The following is a 14,849-nucleotide window of genomic DNA, read 5'->3' as shown; positions in this document are numbered from 1 at the left end:
AGGGACATGACAAGCCAACTGTTTCTATTCACAGTTAAAACCATTGTACTTCTTCTGGAATCTCTTCATCTATCTCTCCTCTGTCAAAAGACAAACACTCCAGCCCCCGTCACCCCAGAAGAATGTGGACTCACAGAACTGTACCCACAATTCTACCCAGCAGCCTGAGTGCAGGCTGCAGAGGCCCCTCTTCCTCCACCATCCCTCCGTTAGAAGAGAAGGTGACCCTAACTCACTTTTCCTTTCGTTCCATAGTCAGGACTGGAGGGGGATCTGCAGAGTGCAGTGAGGTCGGAGACAGGGCTGGAGGCTGGGGCAGCCGTGGGGGATCCCGAGCGGTCAGGCCGAAGGCACTGGGAGATTTCTCCACTCCTCGGCCTATACTACTGGCTGCTCTTCCCAGTGGTACCAAGACATCAGAACTGCCTCTTCCCAGCATTCTGAAATGAAAAAGAGACAAATCGGGGCTTGTCTGGTCTACACAACATCTAGACCATCCTCTCAAGTGTACCACTCCTTTCATTTTTAGAGACTAGCTGGGAGCAGCAGGAAGAGGCCTGTGGGCCGGCCTCTCCACCCCCACCGCTGCCACCCACTGGACCTGTAACCTACAGGACCCACTCTGCCATGGAAACCCACCGAACCCATCATCCTCCCCTTGGCCAACCACCCCCCACAAAATCAGCAGCCCCTAGAGGCACAAGCACCAACTACTTCCACCATTTGGAAGAAGAGCATCCTCCCTGTGAACAACCCTCTCCAGCAACATCAGCAGATCCTATACAAAGCGCCACCCACACCAGCTGGCAGAACAAGCACAGGCAAAAACTACACCAATTAGAAGAGCAGACCCCACAGGTACAAGTAAAACCCACACTAGCCAGAAGAACTGGACGATATGCTGGATCTAGACACCCAAACCGCCACAAATCTCAGCTGAGACACCCTACTCAACCTGACAACCCGCCAATCATCAGACCCCTTGGCCATTCAGGCCAAAAGACAATAAAGGAAACAGACAGTAAAGGAACAAAATATCCATCCAACAAAGACATCACAAGAATCAACACCTGTTCCTATAATTATCCCAAACCCAGATGGGTAAACAGCAGTATAATACATTCAACAACATAAAGACCAATATGGCACCACCAGAACCTAGTGATTCTACAACAGCAATACCTGAACATCCCAACACAGATGAAGCAGAAGAAAACGACTTTAAAAATAACTTTATGAAGATGTAGAGGCCCTTAAAGAGGAAATGAAAATTTTCCATAAAAAATCCAGGAAGCTGGGCAGCAGTGGCGCACGCCTTTAATCCCAGCGCTCGGGAGGCAGAGCCAGGCAGATCTCTGTCAGTTTGAGGCCAGCCTGGTCTACAGAGTGAGTTCCAGGACAGGCACCAAAACTACATGGAAAAACCCTGTCTCAAAAAAACCGAAAAAAAAGAAAAAGAGAGAGAGAGAGAGAGAAAGAAAGAAGGAAATCAAGGAAAAGATAAACAAAAAATTGAAAGAAATCAATAAATCCCTTAAAGAAAAAAACCATCAAACAGGTGAAGGAAACAATTCAAGACTTGAACATTGAAATAGGGGCAATAAAGAAAAAAATAAACTGAGGGAATTCTGGAAATGAAAAATCTGGGTAAACAAACAGGAACTACAGATGCAAGCATTACCAACAGAATGCAAGAGATGGAAGAGAGAATTTCAGGCACTGAAGATATGACAGAGGAAATAGATTCATCAGTCAAAGAAAATGTTAAATCCAAAAAATTCTTAACACAAAATATCCAGGAAATCTGAGACACCATGAAAAGACCAAACCTAAGAATAATAGGGATAGAAGAACAATACCAGTTCAAAGGCACAGAAAATATATTCAACAAAATCATAGAAGAAAACTTTCCAACCTAAAGAACAGCATGCCTAGGAAGACACAAGAAGCTTACAGAACAGCAAATACACTGAACCAAAAAAAAAAAGTCCCCTTACCACATAATAATCAAAACACTAAACATACAGAATAAAGAAAGAATATTAGGTGCTGCAAAGGAAAAAGGCCAAGTAACATATAAAGGCAGACCTATCAAAATTAAACCTAACTTCTCAATGGAGACTCTGAAAGCCAGAAGGTCCTGGACAGATGTTTTGCAGACACTAAGAGACCATGGATGCCAGCCCAGACTACTATACCCAGCAAAACTTTCAATGATCATAGACAGAAAAAACAAGATATTAGACAAAACTAAAAAATTACAGGCGGTGGTGTTGCACACCTTTAATCCCAGCACTCAGGAGGCCAAGGCAGGCGGATCTTTGTGAGTTCGAGGCCAGCCTGGTCTACAAAGCGAGTTCCAGGAAAGGCACAAAGCTACACAAAGAAACCCTGTCTCGAAAAACCAAAAAACAAACCAAACTAAACTAAAAAATCAGTTAAAATGATTTAAACAATACCTATCCACAAACCCAGCCCTACAGAAAGTACTAGAAGAAAAATTCCAACCCAAGGAAGTTAGCTACACCCATGAAAACACAGGCAATAGATAATCTCACACTAGCAAATCCCAAAGGGAAACACACACACACACACACACACACACACACACACACACACACACTACAACAGCAACAACAAAACCAAAAAATAGCAGGAATTAATAATCACTGGGTCATTAATATGTCTTAATATCAATGGACTTAATTCACCTATAAAAAGACACAGGCTAACAGAATGGATATGAAAACATGATCCATCCTTCTGCTACATACAAGTAAAACACCTCAACCTGAAAGAAAGATATTACCTCAGAGTAAAGGGTTGGGGAAAGACTTTCTAATCAAATGGACCTAAGAAACAAGCTGGTATAGCTATTCTAATATTTAACAAAATAGACTTCAAACTAAAATTAGTCAAAAGAGATGGAGAAGGACATTTCATATTGATCACAAGAAAAATCCATCAAGATTAAGTCTCAATTCTGAACACTTATGCCCCAAATACAAAAGCACCCACATTTGTAAAAGAAACATTACTAAAGCTTAAATCATATATCAAACCCCACACACTAATAGTGGGAGACTTCAACACCCCACTCTCACCAATGGACAGGTCTGCCAGACAAAAACTTAACAGAGAAATAAGGAAACTAACAGATGTTATGACTCAAATAGACTTAACAGACATCTATAGAACATTTCACCCAAACACAAGAGAATATACCTTCTTCTCAACACCCATGGAACCTTCTCTACAATTGACCATATACCCAGTCACAAAGCAAATCTCAACAGATACAAAAAAAAAAAGAAAGAAAGAAAGAAAGAAAGAAAGAAAAAAAAAAAGAAAGAAAGAAAGAAACTTGGAATAACCCCCTCTCTTATCTGATCACCATGGCTTAAAGTTAGAATTCAATAACACCACAAATTACAGAGAGCCTACAAACTCACAGAAACTGAAAAATGCTCAACTGAATCACTACTGGGTCAAGGAAGAAAGAAAGGAAGAAATTAAAGATTTTCTAGAATTCAATGAAAATGGACGTACAACATACCCAAACTTATGGGACACTATGAAAGCAGTGCTAAGAGGACCATTCATAACACTAAATGCCTACATAAAGAAGTTGGAGAAATCTCACACTAGCAATTTAACAGCATACCTAAAAGCTCTAGAACAAAAAGAAGCAAACTCACCCAGTAGGAATAGATGTCAAGAAATAATCAAATTGAGGGCTGAAATCAATAAAATAAAAACAAAGAGAATACAAAGAATCAATGAAACAAAGAGTTGGTTCTTTGAAAAAAAAAAATCAACAAGATAGACAAGCTCTTATCCAAATTAACCAAAAGGCAGAGAGAGAGCATCCAAATTAGCAAAATCAGAAATGAAAAAGGAGACTAACAACAAACGAGGAAATCCAGAGAATCATTAGGTCATACTTCAAAAACCTGTACTCCACAAAATTGAAAAATCTAAAAGAAATGGACAATTTCCTGGATAGGTACCACATACCAAATTAAATCAAGACCAGAAAAACAATTTAAACAGACCTACAACCCCTAAGGATATAGAAGCAGTCATTAAAAGTCCCCCAACCAAAAAAAGCCCAGGGCCAGATGGTTTCAGCACAGAATTCTACCAGAATTTCAAAGAAGAGCTAATACCAATACAATAGAAACAGAAGGAACATTGCCTAACTCTTTTTATGAGGCTACAGTTACCCTGATAATCAAACCACACAAAGATGTAACAAAGAAAGAGAATTACAGACCAATCTCCCTCATGAACACTGATGCAAAAATGCTCAATAAAATACTGGCAAATCGAATCCAAGAACACATCAGAAAAATCATCCACCATGATCAAGCAGGAGGGGGTGGATCAACATACAAAAATTTGTCAATATAATCCACCATATAAACAAACTGAAAGAAAACACACACACACACACACACACACACACACACACACACACACGATCATCTCATTAGATGCTGAAAAAGCCTTTGACAAAATCCAACACCCCTTCATGATAAAGGTCTTGGAGAGATCAGGGATACAAGGAACATACCTAATCATAATAAAAGCAATATACAGCAAGCCAACAGCCAACATCAAATTATATGGAGAGAAACTCAAAGCGATTCCACTAAAATCAGGAACAAGACAAGGCTGTCCTCACTCTCTCCATATCTATTCAATATAGTACTCGAAGTTCTAGCTAGAGCAATAAGGCAAAAAAAAAGGAGATCAAAGGGATACAAACTGGAAAGGAAGAGGTCAACTTTCACTATTTGCAGATGGTATGATAGTACACGTAAGTGACCCCAAAAATTCTATCAGGTAACTCCTACAGCTGATAAACACCTTCAGTAATGTGGCAGGATACAAAATTAACTCAGGACTGGAGAGATGACTCAGCAGTTAAGAGCACTGGCTGCTCTTCCAGAGGTCCTGAGTTCAACTCCCAGCAACCACATAGTGGCTCACAATCAATCATTCATAATGAGATCTGGTGCCTGCTTTTGGCCTGCATGAGACATATAGGCAGAACACTGTATACATAATAAATAAATCTTTTTTAAAAAATTAATTCAAAAAATCAGTAGCCCTCCGCACTATACACACATACAGATTCAAATGGGCTGAGAAAGGAAATCAAGAGAAATTCTGAAAACAAGACAGTACCTTATACTATAAGGCCACAAGATAACTATAACATAATATAAATATCTTGGGACAACTCTAACCAAACAAGTGAAAGACCTGTATGACAAGTCTTTGAAGAAAGGAATTGAAGAAGATATCAGAAGATGGAAAGATAGATAGGTAGGATGACCATAGTAAAAATGACAATCTTACCAAAAGCAATCTACAGATTCAATGCAATCCCTATCAAAATCCCAACACAATTCTTCACAGACCTAGGAAGAACAATACTCAACTTCATATGGAAAAACAAAAAACCCAGGATAGTTAAAACAATCCTGTACAATAAAGCATCTTCAGGGGCACCACAACCCCTGACTTCAAACTCTACTATAGAGCTATAGTAATAAAAATAGCTTGGTATTGGCATAAAAACCGACATACAGACCAACGGAATCGAATTGAAGACCCTGACATAAATCCACACACCTAAGAACACCTGATTTTTGACAAAGAAGCCAAAATTGTACAATGGAAAAAAGAAATAATCTTCAACAAATGATGCTGGCATAACTGGATGTCAACATGTAGAGAAGACTGCAAATAGATCCATATCTATTGCCACACATAAAACTCAAGTCTAAGTGGATCAAAGACCTCAACATAAATTCAGATACACTGAACCTGATAAAGTGGGAAGTAGCCTTGAATGTATTGGCACAGGACACCACTTCCTGAATATAACACCAGTAGCACAGACACTGAGATCAACAATTAATAAATGGGACCTCCTGAAACTGAAAAGCTTCTGTAAGGCAAAGGACACGGTCAATAAGACAAAACAGCAGCCTATAGAATGGAAAAGATCTTCACCAACCCTATATCTGACAGAGGGCTGATCTCCAAAATATATAAAGAACTCAAGAAACTTGACATCAAAATAACGAACAATCCAATTAAAAAATGGGCTACAGAGCTAAACAGAGAATTCTCAATGGAAGAATCTCAAATAGCCAAAAGACATCTAAGGAACTGTTCAACATCCTTAGGCATCAGTGAAATGCAAATCAAAACAACTCTGAGATACCATCTTACACCTGTCAGAATGGCTATGATCAAAAATACTAGCTATGTCAAAAAATGACAGCTTATGTTGGAGAGGATGCAGAGCAAGAAGAACACTCCTCCACAGTTGGTGGGAGGACAAACGGGTACAGCCACTTCGGTAATCAGTATGGTGGTTTCTTAGAAAATTTGGGAATCAATCTTCCTCAAGACCCAGGAATAGCACTTTTGGGCATATACCAAACGATGTTCAATCATACCACAAGGACACTTGCTCAACTATGTTCATAGCAACATTATTCATAATAGTCAGAACCTGGAAACAACCTAGATGCCCCTCAATCAAAGAATAGATAAAGAAAATGTGATACATATACACAATGGAGTAATACAATAACATGAAATTTGCAGGCAAATGGATAGAACTAGAAGAAATCACCCTAAGTGAGGTAACCCAGGCCCAGAAAGACAAACATGGTATGTACTCACTCATAAGTGGATAATAGATATAAAGCAAAGGATAACCAGGCTACATTCCATAGACCTAGAGAAACTAGGTAAAGGAGGACCCTAAAAGGGATGCATGGATCACCCTGGAAAGGGGAAATAGATGAGCTCTCCTAGGTAAACTGGGGGTGGAGAGTGTAGAGAGGAGGGGGTGGGAAATGAAGGATCGGATGGTTGATTTGGGGGAGGGACGGAGAGGGAGAGCAACGAAAGAGTTATCTTGATAGAGGGGTCCATTACAGGGTTAGGGAGAAACCTGGTGCCAGGGAAACTCTCAGGAATCCTGAAGCATGACCCCAGCTAAGACTCCTAAGATTACAGGAGAGGATGCCTGAACTGGCCTTCTCCTGTAATCAGATTAGTGACCACCCCAATTGTCATTGTAGAACCTTCATCTAGTAACTGATGGGAGCAGCTGTGAAGGTCCACAGCCAAGCACTGGGCAGAGCTCTGGAAGTCCAGTCAAATAGAGGGAAGAGAGATAGGAGCAAGGTGGGTCAAGATCATGACAGGGAAACCCACAGAGGCAGCTGACCCAAGCTTGTGGGAGCTCAGGGACTCTAGATCAACAGCTAGGGAGCCTACACGGGTCTGACCTAGGCCCTCTGCATGTGGGTGACAGTTGTGTAGCTTGGTCTGTTTGTGGGGCCTCTAGCAGTGGGACCAGGATCTGTTCCTGGCACATGAGCTGGCTTTTTGGAATCTATTCCCTACGGTGGGATGCCTCACACAGCCTTGATACAGGAGCTTGGTCCTGCCTCAACTTGATATGCCACACTTTGTTGATTTCCATGGGAAGCCTTACCTCTTCTGAGGAGTAGGTTGGGGGCGGGGGTAGAAAGGAGGAAGGGGGAACAGGAGGAGAGGAGGGAGGGGAAACAGTGATTGGTATGTAAAATAAATAAAAAATTTAATAATAAAAAAATAAAACTGGCTGTGAAATTCATTACTGAAATGATTTGGTGGAGTGCAGGACAACACGGGAAGCCCCCAGGAGTGCAGGGCCCACCACTTGATTCAGGGGATCATTACTGGGGTCTATTTAACCCCACAGCCATCAACGACAAGCCGCTTCTCGGCTATCATGTCTTCAAATTCATGTGCATTAAACTTAGTGAAGCATGGATCTTCCTTGAGGTAATGGGTCATCTGGTGGCCAGGGAACTTGAACTTGGCTCTACACAGGGCCTCAATAACATATTTCTTAATCTGCAGTTTGGTGTAGATGGACAGGATGACCTGGTCATTTGTGAACCCTGGCCATGGCCCTACAGCTTCCCAAAGGCACCACACATACCTGCTGGAGCCTAGATTGGGCACAGCATTGAGATCAGAGACATGAATAGCCTCCACAAAATTGTTTCCAAGGTCCCTTGGGTAACCATGTCGGTGACATGGTACACGCACTCCCAAGGAAGCTGCTCTTTGTAACCATTGCTACCATTCTTTTCTTGAAGGGGACACCCAAAGGGGCCCAAGCTCAGCCTTAGAATTCTCTTAAAATGATGACCCAATCACTAGCCACTCTTGGTATGCCCTCTCAAAGCCATCTTCCTAGGCAGAATTGAGGGGAATGTGACTCATATGTTACCATCAGGGGACCTTCTGAGGAGTCAAAAGAAGTTGTGAGGTGCCCAGTGGTAACTATTCTCCTTCCCCAATGACTTCCTGGGTGAGCAGCCACCAACTATCCCTGGGAGACAGCCACCATGGACACTCAGCTTGGAAATGCTCATCTGAATGGTAACACACCTGTCCCAGAGCTTCTCTTTGCATCCTACACTTGAGGTTACAGGACAAAGTGACTTTACCTACCTACTCCAACCAACTGAGGCCTCTGCCAGCTTGCTGTCCCCAGCTGCCAGTATCGAAGGATCAGGCAAAGAGGAACGCGGTTCTTCTCTGTCTTTGCGGGCCATGTTAGCAGACAAGCCTCGACCTAAAACACCTCTACCTGCAAGAGCCAAACCTCAGCTGTTACTGTGAGCTGAGCATGTTGTACAGTTAGGTTTCTGAAGACAAACCATGTGGACATAAGACCCAAGCCATACAGGCCTCCACAGCACAAAAACAAAGCAACTACATATGCCCCCCACCTTTCCAGTTGACTCCCACATACCTAAAGAAGGCGCTTCTCGTTTTGAAGGGGTCCGGAGGGCTGTATCAAGGCCCATGCCACGGAACATGGACACCAAACCCACAGACTCCTAGGGAAAGGTAATTATCAAGGTTATCCTAAGAAATGGATTGGAAACAGTAGCTTTCTAAACAAAAATCACCTTCTTCAAATCCTATCAATGCTATAAAAATCAGAGATACCGGCTGGTGAGATGGCTAGTGAATTAAAGGCCTACTGCCAAGCTGAGGACCTCAGTGTAACTCTTGGGCCCCACGTGGTGGAAGGAGAGTTGTCCACGCTGTGTCATGTGTACATGTGCACACTCAACACACACACACACACACACACACACACACACACACACACACACACACAGCATAAATGCAAGTATAAAAAAAAACATTTCAAACAATGGATAAAATTCTTCATAAAACTTTTCAATACTTATTACCACCTCTTAGTAGACTTTAAAATAAATGTAGTTGGGTTAAAAACTATGAATTTAAGGGGCTGGAGAGATGGCTGTGCAGTTAGGAGCACTGGCTGCTCTTCCAGAAGATCAGGGTCCAATTCCCAGCACTGAGGAGGCAGCAGGAGACCCAATGCCCTCTTCGCCTCCGCTAGCACCAGGCACGCACGTGGTGCAGACAGACGTGCAGAGAAAACACCCGTACACAGAAAATAAGAAACACATTCTCAAAGAAGCTTATGAATTTGGCTGGGCTTGGTGGCACAGAGCACTCAGGAGGCAGAGGCAGATGGATTTGTGAGTTTCAGGCCAGCCTGGGCTACACAGTGAGTTCAAAGGACAGCCAAGGCTAAACAGAGAAAGCCTGTCTCAATAACAACAGTAAAAACAAACAAAAACCACACAATGGTGGATAGTATAACAAAATGCTACAAAATAGTTGTCTGTTTTTCCACGTTTTTAATTTTTATTTACTTATTTGAGGTATGGTCACACTATGCAGCCCTTGCTGACCTGGAGCTATGTAAACTGGGCCGGTCTTAAACTCACAGAAATCCACCTGCCTCTGCCTCCTTAAGTGCTAGGATTAAAGGCATGTGTCACTACCCCAGTTACTTCTTTATTTAAGTTTTATTTTTAATTCACACATATGACTGGCTTTGCCTGCATGTATGTATGTATGTGCACTCTGTGCGTGCTTGGTGCCCGTGGAGGTCAGCAGAGGGCATCAGATCCCCCACTACTGACACCGCAGGCCGTCATGACCCAGCATGGGAACGGAAGAGCAAGCAAATGCTCTGAACTGCTGAGCCATCTCTTCAGCCCTGGTTTGGTTGTTTGGTTGGGGGTGGTTTTATTGTGAAATTTAAACGTATTTAATTTTTAAATTTTAAAATATTTTCTATCTTTGTTTATGCATTAGTGTGGCTGTGCATATGTGTCCACAGTGGGTATATATGCAAGTTGGAGGACAACCTCAAGAACGGGCCCTTGTCTTCCACCTTGAGACCGGTCTCTTGTTTGTTTGCTGGTGCCTACAGCAGGCTAGCTCATCTGGGAGCTTCTGTGGATTCTCCCATCTCCACTTCCCAGATCCCTGTAGGAGTCACGGGATTACAGACATGGGAGACATGTAACTGTGCCACTGTGCCCAGCTTTCCCATGGGTGATGGAGATTCCAACTCCTTATGGTAACACAGCAAGCACCCTACCCACTGAGTCTTCTCCCCAGCCCTTTCCCAAGTCTATTTCCTAGATAGCCAAGGTAAAGGGGAACAAGAACATTGGTTCATCAGCTTTAAGAAAAAAAAAAAGATCATTGAAGGATATCAGAAGTTTAGGGTTTTGTTTTTTGCTCTTTTTTTTTTTAATAAGCTAGTCTCAAACCTGCTATACAATCAAAGATAAATACTGAATTTCTGACTCTCCTTTCTCCACCTCCACAGTGCTAGGATTACAGATTTGTGCACCCACACCTGGTTCACAAGGTGTTGGGGATCAAATCCTAGTGCCATGCATGGTAAGCAAGCACTCTCCCGACTGCGCTTCATCCTCAGTCGTCCCATTTCATGTTTTTTCTTCTCTTAAACAATATCCACTGAAATCTGCAGCTGCACTGCTGTGGTAGTCCTCAAAGTTTGCTCTTACGCCAGTTAGAACTGCTAGGTGAATAAAGGCCACATACAGAGCAAAGCATTTCATCTGACTAAACATACAATATTGCTGTTGGCCTTCTTATAAAACCTTGTACCTAATCCTTCCAACTCTTCTTAGAATAATCATAACTCCATTATCTATATGCATTCCTTATCCTTGACATATTAATTATAGATGAACATTGTTCTTAAAATCGCCATAAAATTGGGAGATTAAACTTGCTCACACTACAGCAGCAACGTTGAGGATCCACTTCATCGTCAAGGAATTTTTGGCAAGGGATTTTTGAAAGGAAGAAATTGAACAATTATTACCTCAGAGGGAAGAGTTGTTGCCAACACTACAAAGCTAATCAGAGTAGAATCTGAACACTCAGAAGCAGCAGTCTGTTGTGTTTAAACTCAACTATATATGAAAGGATGAAGAAAATATGAAGAAATGAGAGGACAGAGGACTGAAGCTAGGAACCAGCCTGAGGCACCCAAGTCCATCTAGTGCTTATTTTCAGGCACTTTCTCTAGGACTTGAATTGCACGACCTCAAGATGCAACTACTTGTCAAAAACAAACAAAACAAAAGTAACAGCCCTTGTTTTATAGAAGCATCCTAGTTTCCTAAGCCCTCTGAAGTGGTCTTACCTTTTGTACTGGCTGGAGCTGTGGGCTGGATTCCTCTGGCTTTCTAAACACAAGGCCTCTGCCTGTAGGTCCTGCCCTACCCCAGGCTGAGTCCAAAGGTCTAGGAGCTTGTGGCCAACAGCCTGGCATCCGAACACACTGAGATGGATGGACAGGGGTGGGCCCCCTGAACAATGGCCGGACAGGATCCATCAAGAGACTGTAGAAATGACTGTTGATTCTCTTCTGATTAATTACCTGCCAGCATTTTCAAAGGATTAAAGATACACCATCTATTGTAAATAGAAGCTTTTCTGATGAGAGTTGAGAGATGTATTAATCCATGGGTGTAATAAGTCATTAGGAGTCTGTTCAATTCTATGTCCATTAAGCAGAATGACAGCAACAAGAATCTACCCTACGGCCTAGGATCTGTCTAGTCACATGTTCTTGGCCCGACAAATGGTGCCAGGCATGGCTTTCATCTTGTGCAGTGGAACTTACATACAATTAGAAAGTAGTTACTGCTCAAGCCATATCAGCTCCCAGCATGGAGGGTAAGTGGGCACGAAGTCCCATCCCTAGCCAAAGAGCTACTGGCAATTGATAGCTGGGGGTGGGGTGGGGAGGGGTCACTTTTCTTCAGCATTATAGCCTCTAGTAAACCGACCATACTCCAGGAAAAGGCCACACATCCAGGAGTACATGGGTCGCACAAATTGGATTTGATGGGTGCTTTTAAAAAAAGAAAACAGAACACAGGTTGGGCAGGTAGGGAAGGGGGGTAGTTCTGGGAAGAATTTGGGGGAAGGAACGAGTACAATCATAACACATAGGTATAATATCCTCAAAAAACTAAAAAAAAATTAAATTCTCACTGCTTGCCTTTCCTTTGCTCCAAAAGAAGTCAGATTAGTGACAGCACCAGTCTCCTGTAACAGATTCACTTCAAAGGTTTCTTTTTTAAATTAAATTTTTTTTTTCCACCGGGAGGCAGTGAGTGAGTGAGTGAGTGAGTAAGTGAGTGAGTGATTGATTGATTGATGCACGCCTTTAATCCCAGCACTCGGGAGGCAGAGGCAGGCAGATCTCTGTGAGTTCTGGGGTCAGCCTGGTCTACAGTGAGTTCCAGGACATTGAGGGCTATAGAGAGAAACCCTGTCTCAAAAAAACAAAAACAAATTTTCTTTAGAGGCAGGGTCTTGCTGTGTAACTCTGCCTGCCCTTGAATGCTTGACAATCCTCCTGCCTCATGCCCCCAAGTGCTGGGAAAACAGGCATGTGCCACCACACCTCTGATTTTTAAGAGAGGGTCTTGCTGTGTGGCTCAGGCAGGCCTTGAACTTGCCATCTTCCTGTGTGCTGGGATTACAGGAGTAAGTTCCCATGTCTCATTAAGGATCCTATTTGAGCTAAGAACATTCTAAGCACCTCCCACTAACTAAAGCCTTCCTTGAGTTTGTCTATCTCAACAGCCTCTCTGGAAACTGTCCACCAATTAACCACCTATTGCAGAAAAGAACATTTTTTATGTATGGGGATGATTTTGGTTGTGGTTAATACCTCTATACCATAAAATTACTGTCAACAAATATGTATGATTTTTGCTTTGTTTTTCTCCTATGTCAGCTCCCCCCACCCACCCAATCTATAATTGCATTCTACTCTACTCTGTTGGGTTTAGTTGCTTTTCTGAATCTTTATCCAGTTTTTTCAAACACCAGCAGGACTGAGGTCTCCAGGGAACAAAACCTTCCTGCTTTGAGCTCATACTACCTGCTGACTCTCACAGGCTCCATTTAATTCCTTCCCTCCCCAACTAAGGAGGGATGAGCCCTGAACCTATCTCAAACCTATCAGGCCTCTTCAAAATCATTTTATAACTTACAGACTTCAAGACTCACTCTGTAAGGGCTTCTTTCATTGTCCTGACCTGTTCCTGATCCTTGAAGAATTTTTTTCCCCTTTCTTTCTTTTTTCCTTCCTGTGCTGGGGATCAAACCCAGGGCCTTATGCACGTTAAGCATTCATTAGACCACTGAGCTACATACACTCCAACCTCAGGAACCTTTTCTGAGCTTTTGAAACCCTGCCTGCACTATTAGCTACAGAGAAATCCAGCCACATGTAGAAAGAAGATAAGACACTCTACTCCTCAGTGCTGGTCCAGATGGAAGTAGCTTTTAAGAGCTTCCAAAATCCTTTGCGCTGAAGTACTACTGTCTCTGGTACTATAACAGCTACTAAGGCCTTCCATTATCAACGACTACAACAGTCCTGCCCTTTGTCTGCTAAAACGGCTCCTTAGTAGCTTGCACTTTTTGCCACACCACCCTAGCGTTACCTAAGAATCTGAAAGTCGGTTGTCTAACTGGTATATAGGTAGTGGTGCTATAATACAGACCTCTGGGATCCTTTTTACCTTCCTATGAACACATACACGGATTCGTACTCCTCCTCTTCCAGAAGGTCCTTCCTTCAGGTGGGATTCCTCACTGGGTTGGCTCTCGCACACTGGCCAGTGAAGGATCCTGGACCAGGCCTTATCGTCTCTGCTTCTCCACGTGTGCCCTTTGGGCTGGATGGAGCACTAGGCCTCAAACCCAACCCGAGGCCAAGTCCTTCAAAGTGAATCCCCACCCGGGGTCCCCAAGAGCAAGATACCTTTCGACCAGCTGGGCTGTGGCCAGCCGCGCCTTGCCTAGACTTCTTTTTAGGTCTGGTGCCACTGAACCCCGAGCGAGGGCTCGTCCTCCTCGAGCCACCTGGCTTCCCTCCTATTCCAGGCACCGCGTTCCTCCCACACACTCGGCCTGGAATAACGAATTCTAGCCCGCCCTGCCCCCCAACCCCACCCCACCTCGTGCTTATGGGGGAGGGGCGTGGGGTAGGAGCTAAGCCAAGGGGCGGGCCCTGGCCGGGAGCGCTCTGCGCACCACCAGGAGCTGGAGCCAAAGCCCATCGAGCCGCATGCACCAGGGCGCCCTGACCCTCCTGGCTGTCCACATCTGACTCTGGCCTCTCACCTGGCCTCGAGTCGTCAGGGCCCCGAAGCACGATGCCTTGGAAGACCACCACCTTCACCACCCGGACCCGCCACTTAAAATGAGCCACGTGCCCCCAAGTCCAGATTTCCGGGTCTCCCTGGCCCAGAAGCTCAGCCCATTGGCCAGACAACATGCCGCTCCTAAGGCTTCGCCACCTCATTGGCTTGCCCTTTCAAGCGGCCTTAGCTGTGTGGAGGTTGATCTCAAACGGGTGC

At 43.6% G+C, this 14,849-nt stretch overlaps 1 protein-coding gene and 1 pseudogene across 1 annotated transcript in view; both read right to left on the bottom strand.

The window, feature by feature from the left end:
• Piwil2 (piwi like RNA-mediated gene silencing 2) overlaps positions 1-14,406 on the bottom strand; it is a 70,443-nt gene extending 56,037 nt beyond the window's left edge. Inside the window, exons 1-5 of the mRNA XM_028877595.2 lie at positions 14,252-14,406; positions 11,609-11,845; positions 8,846-8,933; positions 8,542-8,680; positions 237-440 (exon numbers count right to left, since the gene is read on the bottom strand). Coding sequence (XP_028733428.1) covers positions 237-440; positions 8,542-8,680; positions 8,846-8,933; positions 11,609-11,800 — 623 coding nt within the window. The 5' untranslated portion in view covers positions 11,801-11,845; positions 14,252-14,406. The remainder of the gene's footprint in view (positions 1-236; positions 441-8,541; positions 8,681-8,845; positions 8,934-11,608; positions 11,846-14,251) is intronic.
• LOC114698817 lies at positions 8,082-8,170 on the bottom strand (annotated as a pseudogene).
• Positions 14,407-14,849: the final 443 nt, after the last annotated feature.

The sequence above is a fragment of the Peromyscus leucopus genome, chromosome 9 (genome assembly GCF_004664715.2).
Source record: "Peromyscus leucopus breed LL Stock chromosome 9, UCI_PerLeu_2.1, whole genome shotgun sequence".
Lineage (NCBI taxonomy): Eukaryota > Metazoa > Chordata > Mammalia > Rodentia > Cricetidae > Peromyscus > Peromyscus leucopus.
This window is presented reverse-complemented; position numbering and strand designations above follow the sequence as displayed.